The sequence below is a fragment of the Dicentrarchus labrax genome, unplaced genomic scaffold (assembly GCF_905237075.1).
Source record: "Dicentrarchus labrax unplaced genomic scaffold, dlabrax2021, whole genome shotgun sequence".
Lineage (NCBI taxonomy): Eukaryota > Metazoa > Chordata > Actinopteri > Moronidae > Dicentrarchus > Dicentrarchus labrax.
The window spans coordinates 32648793-32669670 of NW_026136704.1; the positions used below are offsets into that span (position 1 = coordinate 32648793).

The 20878-nt window shown below is 40.2% G+C and overlaps 3 protein-coding genes across 8 annotated transcripts in view; 1 reads left to right on the plus strand and 2 right to left on the minus strand.

Moving 5' to 3' along the window:
• Positions 1-1454: 1454 nt before the first annotated feature.
• Positions 1455-13836, minus strand: LOC127363147 (P2Y purinoceptor 14-like). 5 transcript variants are annotated; one of them, XM_051399686.1, is made up of 6 exons: positions 13680-13807; positions 10506-10578; positions 9340-9396; positions 6864-7017; positions 6496-6755; positions 1455-3056 (listed from the first exon to the last, which is right to left on the minus strand). In XM_051399686.1, the coding sequence occupies exons 4-6, from the start codon at positions 7002-7004 to the stop codon at positions 2342-2344; spliced, it is 1116 nt and encodes a 371-aa protein (XP_051255646.1). In that variant the 5' UTR covers positions 7005-7017; positions 9340-9396; positions 10506-10578; positions 13680-13807; the 3' UTR covers positions 1455-2341. The 5 variants fall into 5 exon arrangements, with proteins under 5 accessions (XP_051255646.1, XP_051255648.1, XP_051255650.1 ...); XM_051399688.1 differs by having other exon boundaries at positions 10493-10578; XM_051399690.1 differs by lacking the exon at positions 9340-9396 and having other exon boundaries at positions 13709-13836.
• LOC127363169 (P2Y purinoceptor 14-like) lies at positions 12879-17560 on the plus strand. The gene is made up of 4 exons (XM_051399741.1): positions 12879-12944; positions 13053-13129; positions 16258-16414; positions 16535-17560. The coding sequence occupies exons 3-4, from the start codon at positions 16271-16273 to the stop codon at positions 16688-16690; spliced, it is 300 nt and encodes a 99-aa protein (XP_051255701.1). The 5' UTR covers positions 12879-12944; positions 13053-13129; positions 16258-16270; the 3' UTR covers positions 16691-17560.
• Positions 17561-17630: 70 nt separating this feature from the next.
• The window catches only part of LOC127363153 (P2Y purinoceptor 14), a 5969-nt gene continuing 2721 nt past the window's right edge, over positions 17631-20878 (minus strand). For both annotated transcript variants that reach the window (XM_051399699.1, XM_051399700.1), the window contains exon 2: positions 17631-20181. In XM_051399699.1, the coding sequence (XP_051255659.1) occupies positions 19151-20179 (1029 nt within the window). In that variant the 5' untranslated portion in view covers positions 20180-20181 and the 3' untranslated portion in view covers positions 17631-19150. The remainder of the gene's footprint in view (positions 20182-20878) is intronic.

Below are 20878 nucleotides of genomic sequence, written 5' to 3' on the forward strand. Positions count from 1 at the left end.
TCTTGAATGTGGTGAGGGTGTCTGCCTCCCGAACCACAACTGGAAGCTGGTTCCACAGGAGAGGAGCTTGGTAACTGAAGGCTCTGGCTCCTGTTCTACTTTTAGAGACTATAGGAACCACAAGTAGCCCAGCATTCAGAGAACGTAGTGTTCTAGAGGGGTAATAGGGTACTATGAGCTCTTTAAGATATGAAGAGGCCTGACCATGAAGAGCTTTATAGGTGAGGAGGAGGATTTTAAATTCTATTCTACATTTTACAGGGAGCCAATGCAGAGAAGCTAGTACAGGAGAGATGTGATCTCTTTTTCTAGTTCCTGTCAGTACTCGTGCTGCAGCGTTCTGAATTAATTGCTGAAACTGTCACTATGTTCCTGTAGTGCAGAATCTGGTTCCTTTGAGGGAGGAAGAACTGCTTTACAGGAGGAGGGCAGAGAGTTAAAGCACATTCAGGTAGTTCAGGCAGCACCGTTAATGTTCAGGTGTCTGTGATGAGGTATCTAAGGTAAGCAGACAATCTCATGGTCACTGCAGGTGAAGAGGATTCTTAATAAACGTTATGTTTATATATGCAGTCAGGTATTACATAATACAACTGTGCAGCTTTGTGTACACTGGATGAAGCCAGGTTCATATTTTTTGTTTACCATGAAACAAGTTGGTTGCAAACATTTTTATCTGATTGTTAATATTTGCCTTTAAATGTGAAGAATTGTTTCTAAAACTGACCATTATTTTGAAAGCTCACACAGTCTGTGGAAGTGACTTAAACCTGCATTCTCTCTAACAGCCAGCAGGGGGAAGCACCACTCCTATAGTACTGAGTCTTATAGAGAGAGAGAGAGAGAGAGAGAGAGAGAGAGAGAGAGAGATGTGTCCATGTTTGCAGCTTTAATTGATTTTTCGTCCACTTGGGGGCGACGTAACGAGCTCATTTATATTGATTTCTACTTTATATTTAACTGTTTTCTTTCTCTCATCCTTTATTTAATATAACCAGCCCTTAACCTTTCTTGTTTGTTTCTTTTTCTTTTCTTGTTACTTTTATTTTCTCTCATTTGTCGTTTTTCTTGTTTTTTGTTGGGTAATGTTTTGTTGATGTTTGTTTGTTGTCTGTTGTCTGTGTCGAAGCCCTCTGCAGTAAAAGCAGCACATGATAATAATGTGTAAATATCTGCTTGGTCTCAGAGGGTCGAGGTGAAATAGATCCTGTACATTTTGTACCTGTAACGAAGCACATTTCTGAATGAGGTTTGTCACTGTTGTTGTCGGTGTTGTTGTCGGTGTTGTTGTGGCACACTTAAATCAAACTTCCTCCTTGCTCATGGTACGAGCTGCAGCCACATTTAGCAGTACGCCGTGAGAACGGGCTGATTGAAGCGCAGACAGGAGGAGTAAATGTTATGTAACTTCTCACCAGTGAGAACATTTCATTTTAGTTCCAGAACTCACCACCTTCATTCAGATTCCTTTAATATAATAATAATAATAATAAAAACAATAATAATAAGTATTCTGATCTAACATACACAATATATATATAGCCATGTAAAATGCATTGTAATATATTTTCTATGAGAATATTAATGTAATGAGATATTGTACACATAAATAATGTTCTCATATAGGACATCTACAGGTATAACTTATCACATCAACTATAATGCCCGTATCTTTAAAGACAACCTGTCCTTTATTTAAAGTCCCCATGAAACAGGAAGCAGAGAACTGTTAGCTTCCTCGTATTTACATATTTTCTGTAAAAAAAAAAGGCAGTTAGGCAGCGACTTGTTTTTTAACCAGTTTTGGCAATGGGCAAGGTGCGGGCTAACTGGGTATCGGCATCTAATATTACGGTTAGCGACAAGTCCATCTGGAAACTCACATAAATCAAATCATAAACTGACTTCGCCAGCTCCCGGCTAATCTAAGAATGGGCACAGAGGTGATGCTGAGGCGGATGAATGAAGCCTGGTTACTGGTTTGGGATCACTCACTCCTTCATGCCTGTTTTTTTAAACAAACCATCTGGTAAAGTCAGGTTAACAGGCCTCTGTATCGCTGCTCAAATCCAAAGAGTCTACGAGTACTACTTGAGTTCTCAATGTAACAGCTTTCAGAATCTGAAATAGGACAACCGCAGAAAAGAAAGTTAATGCCAAGCTTGAACCACAACGTCAGTTTTCTGATTGCTAACGTGACTTCTGTGTAATGACGTCCTTCAAAATTTCCGTAACAGAATCCAACAAAGTGCAGCAGTATATAATCCAACCACAAGTCTGTTAGAATCCAGTAGATTTCTGCACATATTTCCAGTTGTGATTGTTGTTTGTTAGCTTTAAGCTATAGCACGCTGGCCTGTTTTGTGGACGTGGTGAGCGACAACTTCCTGTTGATCCTGGTGGAGCTCACCCGACCGTCGCTGCTCCTCCTCTCAGTTTTTGCTCCTTGCCCTGTCGCGACCTCTGTGGTGCTGAACACCCCCTTCAGGCCCAGCTGGGCCCGGAAGGCCTTGCAGAAGATGAAATAGATGAGCGGGTCCAGGCAGACGTTGAGAACCGACACCATGATGCTCAGCTCCTTCAGGAAGAAGAACGTCTGGCTACACGAGATTTGCTCCTTTAGGAACACGTAGGGAAGTCGAACCAGGTGGTAAGGGACGAAGCAAACGCAGAAGACACTGACCAGCACCAACATGTTCCTGCGGGACTTGGCGAGCTTCTTGTTGCTGGGTGACATGGGCTGCCTCTGCTGTGCCAGCGACAGCCTGCGGGAGATGCTGTAGTAGAAGAAGACCAGGGACAAAAGGACGAGCAGGAAGATGGCGGCGGAGCAGCTGTGTACGAGCTTGTAGTACAGGCTGAGCTGTTTGCTGTGCAGGACGTCACAGCTCAGTGTGTTGGGGAATACTTCTAACTTTTCCTGGGTGACGAGGGACAGGACGATGTAGGTGGTTGTCATGGCCAAGAGGGCACACCAGGTTACCGTGGAGATGATGTAGGCAGCTCGCGCCGTCTGCAGGATGTGAGTTCCCAAAGGATGGACGATCTTCAGGTACCTAGAGAGAGGAGAGGAAGGTGTCAAGAGAAAATCACAACCAACACTGTTGCCAGAGATCGTCAATATTGAACAATCTGCAATAATAATTAATATTTCTGTATTAAAATGTGTATAAACACAACATTTGATCAATAATCTATAATCATTAAGCAGTGTATAAACTTTGGCTCTATGTTCTATATGTAGTTGAGTTCTTACATTATCCGAAATGTTTCCAACAATATTCAAACTCAGAGAAATCTGTCATGTTATTCAGGTAACGCTGCGTTTCACCGGTCGCCTGTCGATGGCGTCCTATCCCCTTTGTGCCTGCGTCAGCGTTGTGGTTGTCTGCCAGAAGCTGTCATACATTGACTGTTGATCCAGTCTGAAGCCACATTACCATCCACTGTTTAGATCTTGGTGCGTTTTAACTTTAGATTTGCACGTCTGCAAGTTTCATAGTGTCATCAATTTATCTATCCAATCTATTATAATGGTTTATAGTCTAGAGTTTGAGTATCAGTGTGCAGAGCTGTCTATGTGTCTGTCTGTAGGTCTAAGATTACATCTGTGTGACTGATAACTATTTCGAAAGATTTGGTCTGGTTTCAGAGCTGACTTCCCCATTGAGGTTAATTTAACATTAAAACACCTATTATACATGACTTCCTGGTTATCAATAGAAAACATAAACACTCCTTTTTATCTGCTCGTTCGTAGTTTGTTAAAATGTATAAAACACAAAGTCATTCAGCCAGAAGTAAAAGATTCACTCTGTTCACTCAGGGAAGTTCTTTTTTAACACAAGTAGGCCAGAAATACAATGATACAAACAGAGGGTGATAGAGATAAGATTTTAAATGGTTTATTCCATATTATGGATGAAGGTGAACCAAGATGGACTACTGATGGAGGGATGAGGGATTGGATGGAGATGAAGGGTAAGGGATGAAGGGTGAGATCAGGGTTGTGGAAGGACGGATGGAGAAGTTTGATGATGCAGAAGAAGGAAACCAGGACTTTAATAGTGTTTCATTCTTGAACAGGTTATATTCAGGATTTACCAATAAATATCTGAAGGATTCCTTCAGTGTTCATGGTTCTTGGAGCCCAATTATCCACAGAGGTCTCCTCCTCTCCAAAACAAACGGACCCGCTGATTAAACCACTAAAAACACTGAATAAAGCAGTTCCACCTTAACAATCACTGCTTCTCCCACGCTGTTGGACAGACAAAGGACGTCCCGGAAGGGCTGCGAGCCGAGCTGCTGCTAACGTTAGCTCAGCTTGTTTCTCTGATAACTTAAGATCCAGATGTCCGATGACTAAAATCCTTCATCCAGTTCAAATCTAGAGTTAAAAAGCACCAAGATCTAAACAGTGGATGGTAACAATGTGGCTTCAGACTGGACAAACAGTCAATGTATGACAGCTTCTTGCAGACAACCACAACGCTGACGCAGGCACAAAGGGGATATGACGCCATTGACAGGCGACCGGTGAAACACAGCGTTACCTGAATAACATGACAGATTTCTCTGAGTTTGAACATCGTTGGAAACATTAATGTAAAAGTACAGTATTAGTTCTAAAGTTTATACTCTGTTTAATGAGGAAATGTTACAGATTATAGCTTTAAAGTGTAGCTTTTTTTTGTCAAATGAAGTCTAAAGTCATCAAGTTTGTGACTTGAGTCCAAACCTCTGCTTTATGAGGACACTCACTTCGTAGTGAGGAGGCCGCATGTTGGACCAAAGTTTATTATGGTACATGCTGTCAAAGACAAACTGAATACAGTGCAAGTCGTTTAGAGCTTCAGTTAAATGAGTTGCACAACACAGACTTGCAGCTGCAGCCAGCTGTGAGTTATCAATATCTCTTCATCAGCCGTGAATGTTGTATAAATATGCCAACATGCAAGTTTGTAAAACTTTAAACAGTTTTACCTCCACAGAAGCTCTGAAGGCTGCTCAGTTGAACACTGAATAGTGAAGGGAACCACATGCTTGTGCTTTTTAAGCACACAGTCTCACATCCTTATAATGACACGAAAACCTGCTCAGTGAGCTGAGGGAGACTATACATATTTATAGTCTGTTCAAAGCTGTAGAGCTCCAGTTAAAAGTATACTTTATCTTTTGATCTGATCTTGTTTCAGTCTGTCACCAAACAGAAGTGAAAGTCTGTATCATGAACTCTATTGTTGGTGATTTGTTTTCTCACTTCTCTGACTGATCTGTGTAAATACCACGTATCTAATGGACTGTTATACTATTTTATTGTGCAAAATCTTGATTCGGATCCTCGCTGGGTATCAAAATGAGGAAGGAAAAACCACAAAATCCTGGAGCTGAAAGGTTTCTTCTTTAAATCCAAAGACATTGTGGAATTATTCCTGAAAGTGCACAGAAATCTTTAAACAGCTGCACTGCGTTAAGAAGACATGAGTTTTCTCAGTAAAATTCTGCCTCTGCAGCAGTGACATTTATGGTCCTTTGACCTCAATAAAACCCCCCTATGATGCAAAGACTCATCTAACCACATTCGAATTACTCTGAAATGATTGCCACACTTGATTTTGACTTGACTGGTCTTCCTTTAAACCCACCAAAAGACTTTTATACTGAAACCACATCCTATTTACTGCCTGTAATTTACTTAGCTTTTAACCTTCAGAGCGAACCTTTAAATGGTAAATTAATTAATTAAAAATAAATTAAATGGTTAATATTGAAAAAGAGGACATTTTGCTGTTTTACAGATATTTGATTTGGTATAATCCTGAACAAACCAGGATGTCAGGTCACAGCAGCTCCATGCTGCATAATAGTTATGTTTATACTTGTTTCTGGAGTCCGCTTAAAGGACATGTTCCCCAATGTGTAGTGGCCGTGCAGACAGGCTCTGTCAGAAAGAACTGATGACTTATGACTAAATGAATGTTAAAAAACAGGACCTTTTTGGTGTTTAACAGCTTCTGTCAGAAAGAACCTACAATGTTGCTTATGACTTTGTGAATGCTGAAAAACTGGATCTTTTTGGTGTTTTAAAGATATTTCAGAACTCGGGACATCCAGCTTGAAACTGGGACATACCGCATTTTCAGAGGTAGAATTATTTTAGCGTTTAGCACACCGACGGAGCGCACCTTTAGATGCCATGAACCATTGTTTTCTTTGCCAGGTACTTTATGAAGAAGTAATTGATCTCTTTAGAAAAGGTTCTGTCAGAAAGAACCTATGACATTTGACATTAGTGAATGTTGAACAGGATATGGGACAGATATTTTGGAACTCGGGACATCCAGTTTGAAACTGGGATAATCCCAAACAAACTTGGATGATCCATAGCTCCATGCAGGGACACTGAAACTGAGCCTCCTATTCACAGTGATACCAGCCAGTAACAAGCTGTTCTACCCCTCAAGGCCACGTTGCTGTCCGGCCCAGTCCTACCTGTTAGCTGCGATGTAACCCATGAACAGGATGCTGGCGTACATGTTGAGATAGAAGGCGGAGGCACCAAAGTTGCAGTACACCTGGTGGATGGGGACGGATCTGCTGGCATAGTTAATAATCCGGATGGGTAGGCAGAGGCTGATTAAGAAGTCGGCAGCTGCCAGGTTCTTCAGGTAGATGGTGACACTGCTGGACACCTGCTGCTGAGCTCGGCAGAAGTAAACCTTCAGGGTGAAGCCGTTGAGGAACAAACCCACCTCCAGAGGAAACAGGTAGATTTACAGTCAGGATTTCTTTTGAAAGTTGGGGTCAGTTCTTCAAGAAATTGTTCCAACAAATCATGAATCTGAATATTTAAAACTCACCACAAACACAAGACTACAGAACACCATGAAGAAAATATGGGCCGAGGTGTCGACCTCCTTGCAGGATGTACCGTTGATCTGTTTGGTCACTGAGGACTCGTTTAAGGGCGGGGTCACTGTCACTCCTCCAGGGCCACTCATGTTTCTGGTTGTTCTAAGAGAGTTGAACACAAACTGCTGAGTCGTGCAAGGCAAAACAAAGCAAGTTTTACTGGTTTAAACATCATCTGTCTGCATACAGGAACTGTTTATGGTTAAAAGGGAAGTGGCAGATCATCAGCAGATACAACACAAGTAGCCAGAAGTTCTAGGCCTAATACCAGCGATCTCAATCTGACTTATGATGAACCACAGAATCAACCCGAGTACACTGAAACACCCTCTCAGACCACGCAATGTTTGTCATACAGGAAATAATTGGTTCAACGTTTTAAAGGTAGACAAAAGTGCTGATACATGCATGTGTGCTCACATTAAGACACTGAAATTCAGTCCAAACCAAACGAGCACACACAGAATTTGACAATTGTTGTTTTGGTTCTTTTTTTAACTGTAGACTAATTTGGGGTGGTTGTCAGCTGGCTGCAGTTGTGTGTGCTTTGTGACAGAGGAAACAATTGAAAGAAACAAGAAAGTCCCCAGAGTAGAAATGTCTTGTGTGCTGTGTACAAACGGCCAACACCCACCACAACACTTTGTCAAAGTCAAAGTTAACATTACTGCAAAGCTTCTGGAATATATTGTGACATTGGGTTTATCTGGCTAACATTAGCTTAGTTGCCAAAAACCAATTGCTAATGAGCTACACCTTTGCTTTGCACTGTTTTTATGTATTGTTGTTCATATGTTTTATGGATCCCTTTAACTGGTGAAAGTAGGCAAGTTAGCCAACTAACATCTACTTAGTATTGTGATAGCAATAATGATAAATGCACAAGGTTAGCCAGCCAACTGCAACCCAGCCTCACTGCACGTATCCCCGGTGTTGGTTGCAATTTTCATGAAATTTGGTTCATTATGAAGGTGAGAAATTGAACCTGATACTGGTTGGAATAAATTAAATATAAAAAGTCACTGGGGGTGGAGCTAATCAACTTCATGCCAAAAAACAGTCGAGTCACTGCTCGGATGTACAAACATGAAATATTCAAAACAGGCACTGATAACAAATACAAACAGCCACTGCTAGTCGGTAACATGTTGATATATTTATGCACCAGCTCACACACACGTGAGCTGGTGCATAAATATATCAACATGTTACAAACTACTTATCTAACCAGGAAACTGGCAAGAAAAACTGTGTGTGGAAGATAATTCACCCATTGAATAATATGTATCCTGTAGACATATTTCACTTTTCATAAAAACAAGCAACCAGGCGACTTTATAAAACCACAGATATATAAATATAACAATATGTTGTGCCTTGTTCCAGGTACCGCCATCCCCTCCAACTGGTCAGACACACCTGTATTGGTTTATGCCTGACTGCATGACTGCTATAAAGCTGCTGTGACGGAAGCAGACGGGTCCAGTGGGCCGGAACCACCAGATAGAGTCGTGTCGCTGTCGGGTGTAAAGCAGAGCTGTGTGGTGCTCGCCGCGTGTGTTACCGTTACTCCCTCAGTGGAGGGATTGTGTCATCATATGTATTGGTTGTTTTAGTAGTTTGTTTAGTTTCAGCGGTTGTTCACTTCCTTTCTTTTTAGGAAGTTGTTTTGTGTTAACGTTTGACTTCATTTACATTTAGATAAGTAGTCTAATAGTAAAACACTTTCTGTTTTCCTCTTTTCCCCAGGATCCCACAACAGAGGTCGTAACACAATATATTGTACATAGAAATCTATATTTTTAGAGAAAATTAATAGGTCCGCCCCCAGTAACTGATTTAATTCCAACCAGTATCAGGTTACATTTCTCACCTAAACCAAACAAACAAATTTCAAGTAAATCAGTTCAGAGTTATTTTGTAGTGCAGTCTGAATCTAGCAGATCTGACCTTTTGCAATATGGCGGCCGTGCAGACATATAGCCCTCTGAAATGTTTATTTATACAGAAGGTTGTTGTTTTTTAATAAAAAAATCCAACAAAGTATAAAATAAAATATTAACCTAATATTTTAACAATAAAAATGTGTCATTAAGACAATGTGAAATAACTGTCTCTGTCCAAAGATGTTTGGTTTACAGCCTTTATGTTAAAATAATCTAACTAGCTGCTGGCTGTAGCGTCGTGTCATACAGACACGAGAGTAGATTTAATCTGAACATGTAACTCAGCAAGCAAGCAAACGAGCACAAGTTGTGAAGATATTGCCTCGGTCTGAAACATCCTGCAACACATCTTCTGATCGTGAGAACATCTCATGTCACGATGAGTTGAAACGTGACCTGAATGTCAGTGCATTCATGTCAGTAACAGAATACATGAATTTCAGCAGTATTTTGTTGTAAAAACTTTTAAATGTTATACCTGAGTGTGTCTAAAGAAACCAAAGCCGGCGCTCATTCCTTCATCACAGGAGTATCTCTGAAAATGTACATTTTATTGTTAACAGATTTGTCATTATTTCAGAAAATGTTATTTACAAAACACAAGTTTACAAAGTTTGTGTTTTGAGTCCAAACAATAATAATACATAAAAGCCAAATCTGCCACAACTTTAGTAAAAGCTGAACGAACAGTCTTCAGATAGAAGCGAGATGTAAGAAATATGTCCTTATAAAATGTCCTTAAATTAGTAACTTTTATCTCTAAGTGCATTTTGAGTCAATAAACTGTCTTCTTAAAGACTTAAATTATTAACTTTTTACTCAGTTCTGCTTAACAAATATTCAAACAATTATGAGAAAGTCAAGTCAGTCATAAAGAATATCACATCATCAGTAAAAAAATATGAAATTGACGTATCGCCACCTATACCAGCGTTCCCCAACCAAGGCTGTAGGACCCCTAGATATTGACTCGTCTGGCCTCTGGCCCTTATTATGATTAAACATTCAGTTATTCAGAGTTGTTTTCTGCTCCCTGTAGTTTTCAGCACTTTAAGTGTATTTTGAATCAATAAAACACAGAAATCATACAATAACTCAAACTAGCTGATTGAGGTAGCCGTAGACCAACAACTCCTGTGTTCTGCAAGGTAAAGAATCTGTTCCTGTCTCTGGAGTCTGGTGGAGAGTGATAGTGATATTACAGCTGTTTGTGGTTAAACTAAAGGTCTATCTCTGTAGGGATCCTTTCCATAATGCTGTCAGACACTGACAATAACAACCTGAGTCTGTCAGTGGCTCATTAGTCACTTAGACATAAAAACATGGGACAATAAGGTTGGAAGATACAGTTTCCCTATAAGGACTTTATGTCAGTCATAAAGAATATCACTTCTTCAGTAAAGAAAATTACATTCAAAACATTGATAAAGAAATACTTCTTCCATTTCTGCTAACGTTTGAACCACCGCAGGTGAACAGACTTTCAGTTCAGATCAGTTAACAAACATATTTTCTATCACTAACAGCTCTTGTGTATGTGAATATAACTTTATATATATAGCTAGTTTTCAGTTCATACTTCAAACAAATGTCTAATATTAGTGCAGTAAAAGTAGAAAGAGCAGAGTTACCTGCAGCACTCACCTGTCTGTCTGTTTGAATCTCTGATGTGAAAACTGTCTGACTTCCTTCTGCAGAGCGTTGACATGAAGTAAGGCTGAATAGACGCAGAGAGGGAGGGAGGAGCAAGAAGAGCTGTGGTTATAACTGTGACACAGAGCTAGTAGTGATCAACAGGACAGATCCTACAATGGACACACTTTTAATGATATCTGCGCTCTTTTTCTTTAAAAAGATGCAAAATTAAAACTACAGTCAAGAGCTAAAAGAGGCTTAAAAGCTGCAGTCCGGCACATAACTCCTCATTAAATGGGGGAATTCTTGTTTTTACACTTTAGTTTTTGCACGGATTAAACAAACGACCTTACTCTGTTATTTATTACTAATAAATAAAGCACCTCAATTTAGTGTATAATTTACAGGAGAAACACTGCTACATGCACATATAAGTCATATTAACACACACCAAACACAATTCCAACACCAAGCAAAACCTGCCACATTTCCATTGCTTTTTTTTTCTTCAAAAAAAATCTAAAACTGTTGTAAACGGATGTGATAAACCCCAAAAGTGTCATAAAAGTGAAATATATAGTTTGGTACATGTGCCAAAGTTTGCCAAAATGGCCATTTTGGAGATGCCGCCTAAATAGTCTGTAGTTTTGCTCTGCCTCACTTTATAAGACTCAAACTTGGCAGAGATAATGTGTGCCATCTTAATTTACTCTGAGCCAGTGACGTACATACTGATACTTACACAAATGTCACAAGTGTTCCCTTTATTAGGACACCAAAATTATTCCGATAGACCGTGTAGTTGCAGAGATATACTGTATTCATTTTGGGTGTATGTCATTTTGAGCAGAGGCCTAAAAAAGAGGCTGGTGCTCAAGAGGTTAAAAAATAATGCGTTAAAAATGTAAATTAATGTACTCATCTGTTACTGCCACATCTCAGACTCAGTGGTTGGCTTAAGTTAAAGGACATGTATTTGAAAAAATAAAACAATTTATTGATTTCTAATGCCACCTTTAGATACTTCTATTCAATGTTTTACTAATGTGCCACAATAATTTTATGTTTTTGAGTTAAAATATCTTAGTTTTTGCGTTTTTTACAAGCAAATCAGCGTATATTCCTGCCACCCTCTGGCTATCCCATGTATATTTCCTACAAGCTGCCTTTTTTATAATAAAGACCCTTTCTTCATTGGCATCCAATATGAACATCAATAATAGGGTCAAGACACTCATATTTACGCAAACATATACTTCTTCTTACTCCAGCTTCTCAAAACAACCTGCACTGACATTTAAAAGTCCTGATAAACCACATTTATAAGTAGGTCAGTGAATGCCACATCCTGCTCATGTATACAGGTGTCATTTTCATAGATATGACGACAGTCTGGATCTCATTCAGGTAATTGATGCTTATTATTTACATATCTATGTAAATGTCTAAGGTTAGAAAGAGGAGAATATTAAAGCTGCAGCGGGGTGAGTTCGAGGAACTGCATTCCTGTTTACACCTGATGGAGGAAGTTTACATTGAGGGATTCTCCCCAACTGAGCTGTGAGGAGGAAGCAGTATTATCAGAGTTCTGATAGAGTTCAGTGGTAGTACTTTATATAACAACACTCCGTAAACACACACGGCAGTCCTCTGTTAATAGAGCATTTATAATCATATGTGTACGCTGCCCTCTGGTGGTCATAGTGTTTCACTACAAACTCTGTTTCATAGGTTGCTTGTAAAGCACTTTGTGTTGCATTTTATTGCATGTTTGAAATGATATGTGATTTTGAATAAAAAATAATAAATATAGCAACTTTTCTGGTTTATTTTTTAGCCAGAAAATGTCTTTTCATCTCAGTTTGGTGTCAAATTTAACTCGTTAATTTTGATTATAAAAGAAGAAGTGTTTTTTTTAAATTTACATTTATATATATATATATATATATATATATATATATATATATGTTTTTATTAAAAAGTTCACTGTGACCACCAGTGGGTAGTGTAGACACATTATTATGTATTATTATTATAAAAGCTGTCATGACAATCAACTGTGCAAGGTGTATAATAGCATGTATACGCCATCTGGTGGACACAGTGTGTCACTACATGGCTGTGTATTTTAAAACATTCACTTTTAGAGGTTTCATAGCAACTGCTGTTGTGTCTTTATATTTGACACTGTTGATACCATTAAAGTGTTCAGTGTCTCACTACACCTTCTGTTTTGTCAATCACTTGTAAACTTTTATTTGTTTGAACAGGTTCTGTACAATATATATAAAGCTTGATTGATTGATAGAAAATAGACATTATTAAGCACTGTGACCACCAGAGGCTGACATATCAATCAACTGTAAGTCTTAATAATATACTAAAATACTTCTACTTTTGGTTCTGCAGCACATTTCCTGTCTGGTTGAGTCTCAGTGTTTCCAGCAGGTAGATATTTTTTAATTAAACAAGCTTGTGTGTCCATTGAAGGAACTGTCCTGTTGGTCACTACCGGCTCTGTTTCACCGCTATAACCTCATCAATGTTTCTCTGCAGCTCTTCTCCCTCAGACAGTTTTTCGACATCAGAGATTCACACTGACCCAGACACAGACAGACAGGTAGCTGCTGAAGGTAACTCTGCTCTTTGTACTTTTGCTGCACTAATATTTGTTTTATGTATGAGCTGTAAATACATTATTTTGTGCCATGAATTGAAAGTCTGTTTACATGCTGTTTACATTAGCAGTGGTGAAAGATTATGTAAAGTGTCTTTGAGTATTTAGGAAAGCGCTTATAAATAAAATGTATTATTATTATTATTATACAAAGTAAAAGTATAGACTTGTGGGGGTCCAAAACCCTCCATTGAAATGCTAGTATAGGTGGCAATACATGTATTTTAAATGTAATTTTCTTTAATGATGATGTGCTATTCTTTATGACTCTCAAATTCTCAAATTGCTTGATTAATACAGTATTTGTTAGGCAGAACTGAGTTCACAATTTAAGTCCTTAAGGGGAAACTGTTTGTGTCTAAGTGATGATTCAGGATAACAATGTTTGAATTTGGTCCAGTACTGACCATCAAAGTACGTCTACTAAAAGTTCTTATTTTTACCACTGTTTCAAAACTAAATCCTTGTAGTACATTTAACCACATGAACTTACAATACTTCTTTACCTTTACTGCTGATCCCAACAGAGACAGACCTTTTGTTGAAGAGTAGGATCCTTTTTGTTTAGCCAGAAACAGACGTTTTATCGCTCTGTTCAAAGCAATTAATGCAAGTAACTCCACCTCGCAGAACACAGTTGGTTTTCTGCTGCCTCGACCGGTTAGTTTGTTTGTGCTCTTGTGTGACAGGAAGCAGGAAATACTTAACTGCTGGTCCTCTGATAACATTAAATGTGGATTGTCTGTGAGATATGAACAGTTCCACCAAAAAGTTACTTTCCTTTTAAAACGTTTTCACAAAAATAGCAAAATTCAGTGAGAAGTCCTCCCCAAAAAAAAAAAAATAATTTGAGAAAAATAACTTTGTGACCCCTCAGATTTAGATAGTCTTCATGACTAACCAGTCCTTCCAGAAAAACGTGGAGTTTTTTGTGATTGTTGCGGGCAAAGATCCTTGATTATGCGGCACGTTTTCTTAAAAAATGCGATGGAATATGCGGGATATTTATGCAATTTTATGCGATGAAATTGCGGGAACTTGCAAAAATTGCGGGAACTTGCAAAAATTGTGGGAACCTGCAAAAACTGCGGCTTCATCGCGGGGTTTGCAGCTTTTCGATGATGTTCACGTTGTGTAATTACGTCACTTCATAACGTTCCCATGGCAACAGGGGAAAATGGCCGCATATTTTGTGCGGAAATCGGCGAAAGTGCGGCGTATTTGAAAAAATGAGGCCCCCGCATAAATATGCAGACTTTGGCTGATTATGCATTGAATTATGCGATCGCATAATCGTGTTTCCCTGGAGGGACTGACTAACTGGTTGTTGTGTTTCTCAGAGTGCCTGCTTAATATTTATTTGGCAGAAATGAATAAAACAAATAAACAATTTTAGTCTTTAAGACAACAATTTATGGCCTCAAAATGCACATCAAGTTTATGCTTCATTGTGGTACGAAGGCACGGATGTTGTCTTTACCGACATTACAATTGAACCATTGGCAGTTGGTATCAGATCAGTGAGTAGACTCAGGGGTATTACTAGGGGTGAAACAAGTCATAAAACAATTTTATGCAGATGACTCACCTGGTAGAGTATGTACCTAATATAACATAAATATGTTTTATGCTATCCCAATCCTCGCCCCTCAGACCTATTATTCTCATATCCTGTATTCTCAATGTCAACCCTCATAATAAGACAATCTACAAAATATATAACATAATTCAAAACAAGCAACCTTATACTGTATGTATTATATTTGCCATGGTTTAATCCAATATAAAATTATTCCAATGACAAATTAGCCAAGTTATATACTCAAAATGCAGAGGACGTCAATTTTTCCCAGTTTCCCTTCTGCATATGTTTTGGTCAAATCAAGGTCAACATGTCAATATTTGGACTTAAATCTAGTAACTCCTCAGCCTCCAGCTGCTATTTTTGCAAAGTGAAAAATGGAAATGGGCTTTCTCGCCACCATAAAAAGTGTGTCCTCCTACCTATATTCAGTGGATCTGGGAGATTAAACTAATACTGAATTTAGAGAAAGTAGCCGACAGAGTATGTTGATCAGAGGAGAATGATATACCCCAACAGTAGTGTACATAAATGTTTTGGGTGTTTAGTTTTCTGTTCCAACATTAATATATAAATCATGTTTCTTTTCAGGCTGTGACATATGATAAAATAAATGTTCTCATGATCATTAAGGTTAACACTTTCCCTCTGATAAGGTTATTATCTTTGTGTATGGGGCAATGATGGGAACTCACTTCTGTTCACCACAGACCTTAACAGTGGTTTCGTGATGACTGTTGATGTAAAATATGAGCAGCAACATAACTGGCATACATTGTTAAATAGGGGTATACGACTGAGGATGTTTTCATTTCAGCTGGACTAACTTTGTTAAAAATATTTCATGGGTTTTAAAAACTTCCTGCATCATGCATCGTACTGCATCCTTTATCTGAGTTATGTTGCTGCTCATGTTGCAGATCAACAGTCAGCATGAAACCACATCTGTGGTCAACAGAAGTAAGTTCCCATCACAGTGTCCAGCTTGAAGCAGGTTGGTGACCTAGTTTGGGCCAGTGCCACAGACAACATGTCAGCAAGGGCCCCAGCTATCTGATGTGGACAAATGAATGCAACCAGGACTGGTGGCCTTGCGCATGTTCATCCTCACCAGACAAGTTGCTATATTATCCCTGGAGCACCCGGTCGTCTGGTGCCACAGTAGTCCATGTGCATAAAATATGTTGAGTTCATTCAACAAGGAAGCATTAGTAGTAGGTGTACAGCAAAGTTTGCTTTTATAGTCTGTGATTGTCTGTATAAACTGCCAAATACGGCCTGGGTCATGAGTTGTTGGTGAAATGGTCTTCAATCTGTGGCTGTCTTAATGTCACGCCTGTGGTTGTTCGTTTCCTCTCAGAGCAACTCTTTTTGGCTTCTGAAGGGGGATACACCAGAAAAGGTTTGAGAACACTGCTGTATGCAGATGATGTATCAGTATTGGATGATGTTTAAACAACTTTCTAACACTTAGGGCATTTGTTTTTTGTTCTAACTCTTAGAACATCCAGAAACATGAGTACCCTTAGAGGAGTGACCCCGTCCTTCAACCAGTCCTCAGTGTCCAACCAGATTAACAGCAATGATTCAACTCACTGCAACCAGTTCGACACCTCGGCCTATATTTCCTTCATGGTGGTCTACAGTCTGGTGTTTCTGGTGAGTCTCAAATATTCAGATTCAGAATGCTTTGTTGGAACAGTTTCAGAAGAACTGACCCCAACTGTCGAATCAAATCCTGACTGTAAATGTCCTGTCTTGTCCCTGTTTCCTCTGGAGGTGGGTTTGTTCCTCAACGGCTTCACGCTGAAGGTTTACTTCTGCCGAGTTCAGCAGCAGGCATCCAGCAACAAGAAGCTCGCCAAGTCCCACAGGAACATGTTGGTGCTGGTCAGTGTCTTCTGCGTTTGCTTCGTCCCTTACCACCTGTTTTGACTTCCCTACATGTTCCTGGAGTGGCAATGCTCGTGGAGCCAGGTGCTCCTCTTCCTGAAGGAGCTGAGCATCATGGTGTCGGTTCTCAACGTCTGCTTGGACCCGCTCATCTATTTCATCTTCTGCAAGGCCTTCCGGGCCCAGCTGGGCCTGAGGAGGGTGCTTCCCCCATTGGTGTGACATTTTGTGTTGTTTTAGACTATACAAATTATATGTAGTGTTTTATGCAACATGCTTGCCATTCATTCTTTTTCTTGTAACGCAACAATAAATAACTTGAATGAAGTAGCCAAACCCAATCTTATAAATATTGTGCTTTCATTTACTGCACAGTGACACAATAACATTAAATAGTGAATCTCTCATGAAATCTGCGCTGGTTCCTACTCCCTCCTCCATCTTTTCCCGTTCTTGAGCCATGTGCACCTGTATTGAGTATTGAATACATTTTTATTGTTGGGCTACAGTCAGCCTTAACACTGTGACCACTGCGCGTGAATAACACTGATTATCTGGGTATCAGGGCTCCTGTCAGTGAGAGGGTATATCAGGCAGACAGTGAACATTTTGTCCTAAGAGTTGATGTGTTAGAATCAGGAAAAATGGGCAGCATGAGGATCTGAGCGACTTTGACAAGAACCACATTGTGATGGACGACTGGGTCAGAGCATCTCGAAACCTGAAGCTCTTGTGGGGGGTTCCTGGTCTGCAGTGGTCAGAACTGAATCAAAAGTGGTCCAGGGAAGGAACAACAACTGACAAGCTGAAACAGTTAATTTCACTGTTTTCATTCTGTATTGTGTTTTGAATATTTTGTTTGTACATCCGCACACACATGCAGTCTCTTTCTTTGCAGTGAACAACTTAATTAAACTCTGAGGTAAAGAAAACAACTCTGATACAAAATATTACCAATAAAAAATAACTGAAATAATGACACTGCTTTGAAATTGTTTTATTATTGTTCTTTAAAAAGTCTTAAAAGATGTGAACAGCAGTCACAGATTCATCATCAGAACGGTTCCATAGTGATACGATCTGCTGATAATAAATTATAGACTGTTGGATTTCTCGATCAATCAATCAGAATTGAGTAGTAGTGAACTACTAATTTAATAAAATCTACTTTAATTTTTACTCCATTCTGTTTTATTATCGTCAATCATCTGTGAAGCTCTTTGAACTAAACTGAACTTTAAAAAATGTACAAATAAAGTTTGATTGATTGATTGATTGATTGATATTATTATTAAATATATAAATGCTCTAATAGGAGACCAACAGTTCACTTGAACACTGTTTTAAAATAAGCAGGGGTGTAATTATGCACTGTGGCCACTGGGGGGCAGTACAAACATTACTACAGCAAACAACAGTTAAATGAAGTGTTAGTGGTTTTATTTCAAAATAAAAAACACCACAAAACAAAGTATTTTCTCCAAATATCAGCACCTAATATACACATTATATATTATCTCACTGCACAAATGTTAGTATGTTGTTTTATCTGGTGAGACCTGAACTGTTCGGGGGTAAATGTGGGACCTCATTCGTACCCCGACACAGATTGTTGTCCTCCTTCCTGTTGTTGGAGGTTTCAGTCTCGTGACCTCAGAGCCACAAAACCAGATCAGCTGAATTTACTAACCAGTCACAGTACCGTGATAACTAAACAGAACAGAACCAGTCTGGTCTCGTAGGTTTGATGCCCCGTCATCACAGTTCATTTTCACTTCCACTTCAGCACTTCCTTTCTTTTCATTTCTTTCATTTATTCTTTTCCTTCCCTCATTCTTCAACAATAAATAAAACATGTGAATGCTATTTATTATAACACATTTCTTAATAATATATATAATGCTATTTATTATATATATACATAATTCTGCATTTATATACAGTACTGATTTACTTCATCAAATATATAAAGATGGTTCATTCAATTCAAACAATATTCACATTTGGATTAAAAGTGTTGGGACAGTTACTCATTTATTACTTGTTCCTCAGTTAAAAAGCTATATATATTACTTTACTTGTTACTCCCTCGTTATATTACTTTCTGCAACTGCCCACAAAATTGGTAACTGTGTCTTTTCTGCCCGAAATTCAGATTTATGATGATTAAAATACAGTTTAAATTTTTAATTTAATGGAATATTTCCAGCTGCTGAGCGTGATATTGTAATTAATTATCTTTATTAGTTAGTTACACTACTAGTTACTGTAGAAAGTAATATTGTTACTGTAATTTTATTACTAGTAATGAGCTACTGAAACATGGACACTACATTGTGGTGAAACGTCCAGTGTTCCATCTAGTGGTGAATTTATAAACTACAACCAACTGAATACAGTTTCTCTGTGAAGGAGAAACTACGGTGGCAATCGATCCTCCTCACTGTTACACACTGGACCTTTGAGGTTTGGTGAAGTTTGTCCCCTCCTGTTCCCTGTCCCTTAAATGTTGCTCAGACTCTGGGCGGTGGTCAGGGACCGCCTCCCCTCTCCGGACAGCTTCCTCAGCAGTGACTCTCTGAAGGTTCGGCACATCAGGAAGTAGATGATGGGGTCAAGGCAGACGTTGAGTGCCGACAGGAAGAGCGTCCCCTCCTTCAGCTGGAACAGCCAGTAGCGGGTGTCCCGGCTGAAGTCCGACCGTGGCATCTGGCTCAGAGTGTACGGCACGCGGCAGACGTGGTACGGCACGAAGCAGACGAAGAACACCGCCAGGATGCTGAAGATGCTGCGGTTCGACTTCCGGCGGACGTCGCTGTTGTTGCGACGCACTCGGCGGTAAGACTGGTAGACCCGGCAGGCGATGGAGGAGTAGCAGAAGACGAGGACCAGCAGGGTCACCCAGAACACGCTGACGTTGAAGAGAGTGGACATCCGGTGCCACTGCATGCCGAGAGGCGTCTTCAGCTTCATGCAGTGCCGCGCGTTCCCCTCGTGGGCCGGCTGGCTGGTCAGCAGGACGTTGGGCAGGACGGAGAGGACGAGGAGGCTCCAGGTGAGGAGCGCCAGCACCCGGGCGAAGCTGACACTCTGCAGGAGGTGCAGCAGAGACACCCCGCCCAACCGGGAACTGCAGGAGGAGGACGGCGAGGTGTGGCGGACGATCTTGACGTAGCGTTCGAGGCTGATGAGGCCCATAAAGACGATGCCCACGTACATGGAGGAGTAGAAGACCACAGCGGTATAGCGGCAGATGACCACATCCAGGCGCCAGCCACCAAGGCCCATCTGAGCCGCCACACGGAAGGGGAAGGTGGCGAGCATGAGGAGGTCGGCCACCACCATGTTCTTCAGGTAGACCACCAAGCCCGAGTCACTGGGCACTCTGAAGAAGATCCAGGCGGCAATGCCGTTCAGGGGCATCCCCACGACACATATAACCAAATAAAGCGTCGGGAGGACGTTGCGGGTGAAGACGCTGTGGAAGTCTGATTGGTTGTTGGCAAGCTGGGTGGAGTTGAGGTAATCCATCCCTGGAAACACACAAACAACACGGTTTGAATAATAATAATGTACAGCATCGTTCTTGGTTAGTAATCGTCAATTATTGTTAGTATCAAGGATCATGTTAGCTGGGGAAGCTGGGAACGCCAGCTAACAGAGTAACAAACAGCAAACCAGCCAGATCAGCCCCGGGATGTGTAGGGAAGCGTCATCCTTACAAAGAAACACATAAATCAGTCCACAGGCAGCAGAGGAAGTCGGGGATGTTTATTTTTTAAGTTACGTTATAAATTGGAAATAAAAAGTGATTAATAGATGGTTCAGAATCCGACATATTGCACCTTTAAAACTAATCTTTGGTTAAGAAGGTGGAGCAGCTTCCGTCTGCTCTGAATCTCCCCACAGGAGCCTTTTATGTTCATGAACTGAACGCACAGCGCCGTGTTTACACTGGGACACGTGCACAAATACAAAGGGTCTTGTCCTGCTATTCACACACAAGCTTCCCTCCGACCACCGATTCATCCCGGTCCAACACTCGCTCCAGGTCCTCCTTCACCCACGCTTATAAAAACAGGACAGCGCTGACAGAAGGAGGACGACACCAGTTTGTTTTCCGTCCTGATTAGTGTATTTTTAGGCGCAACCGGGTCTCCAACGTCTGCTGGAACCAAACAACGCTTCCCGAGTCGATGCGGTTCGACCCCGACGTCCTCAATTCAACCT

Bases quoted from the DNA above. Each gene is read 5' to 3' on its own strand.
- LOC127363147 (XM_051399690.1), bottom strand. From the start codon at position 7,004: ATGAGTGGCCCTGGAGGAGTGACAGTGACCCCGCCCTTAAACGAGTCC. The intron at 6,756-6,863 runs GTGAGTTTTAAA...TTTCCTCTGGAG, and splicing joins TCTGTAGTCTTGTGTTTGTG to GTGGGTTTGTTCCTCAACGG. The intron at 3,057-6,495 runs GTAGGACTGGGC...TCCTCTCTCTAG, and splicing joins GGTTACATCGCAGCTAACAG to GTACCTGAAGATCGTCCATC.
- LOC127363169 (XM_051399741.1), top strand. From the start codon at position 16,271: ATGAGTACCCTTAGAGGAGTGACCCCGTCCTTCAACCAGTCCTCAGTG. The intron at 16,415-16,534 runs GTGAGTCTCAAA...TTTCCTCTGGAG, and splicing joins TCTACAGTCTGGTGTTTCTG to GTGGGTTTGTTCCTCAACGG.